The sequence below is a fragment of the Loa loa genome (genome assembly GCF_000183805.2).
Source record: "Loa loa unplaced genomic scaffold supercont3.4644, whole genome shotgun sequence".
Lineage (NCBI taxonomy): Eukaryota > Metazoa > Nematoda > Chromadorea > Rhabditida > Onchocercidae > Loa > Loa loa.
The window spans coordinates 1-715 of NW_018112820.1; the positions used below are offsets into that span (position 1 = coordinate 1).

Sequence of the window (715 nt, forward strand, 5' to 3'; positions counted from 1 at the left end):
TAATAGTAATAGGAATAGGGCCGATAACCACCATAGGCTCCGTATCCACTGTAGGATGGATACTGAGGCAGAGATGGGAAGCCCGCACTAGGTTGGCCTTTGAGATAAATTTCTAAAATAGAGTTGCAAAAGCTGGAGCAATGGGTTAGAAGTGGTCTGTGGAGCTCGAGTAGTAGTTTGATCTTCTCTTTCATCACGTAATTCAACACTGAATCTCTGTATTGCGTTAGCGTTCCTGTTCAGCGACTTGAATATAAAATAAAATTTATACTAAGAAAATTGTTTAAATGAGCACTAATGCTTAAAGTGTTATTACAGTATGGACAATTCAAAGTCTGGAGTTAACAAGAGATATGAAACTTACGTTGGCGCCTGCTAAATTGTTGTTGAAGGACAAGCGTGTTTGTACACCTACTTGTGCATCTGTTTCAGCAATTATTAATATTGTACTGAAAATGAAAGAGAACATTAGCAAGTATGTATACTGAATGAATGATATGATAAGAGCAAATAATTTAACTTACATTATTGTCAAAACAATCAAATATTTGGTGATAACGAATGGCAACATAATAAGCAATCCAAAATTCCTGCAAATATGATTAGCACTGTACAAATGGTAGTATTGCAAGAAAGATTACGTTTTCGCTTCATTAACCGTTGAAGGAAATATCTGTAAGTGTCGGAAAATGAGTCTGCTCAATTGATAATCCTG

The 715-nt window shown here is 35.7% G+C and overlaps 1 protein-coding gene across 1 annotated transcript; it reads right to left on the reverse strand.

The window, feature by feature from the left end:
• Positions 1–87: 87 nt before the first annotated feature.
• LOAG_16191 (hypothetical protein) lies at positions 88–571 on the reverse strand (the record flags this gene model as incomplete). The annotated part of the gene is made up of 3 exons (XM_003151679.1): positions 88–246; positions 365–449; positions 525–571. 3 exons carry the CDS (start codon positions 569–571, stop codon positions 88–90), a joined length of 291 nt encoding a protein of 96 aa, XP_003151727.1.
• Positions 572–715: the final 144 nt, after the last annotated feature.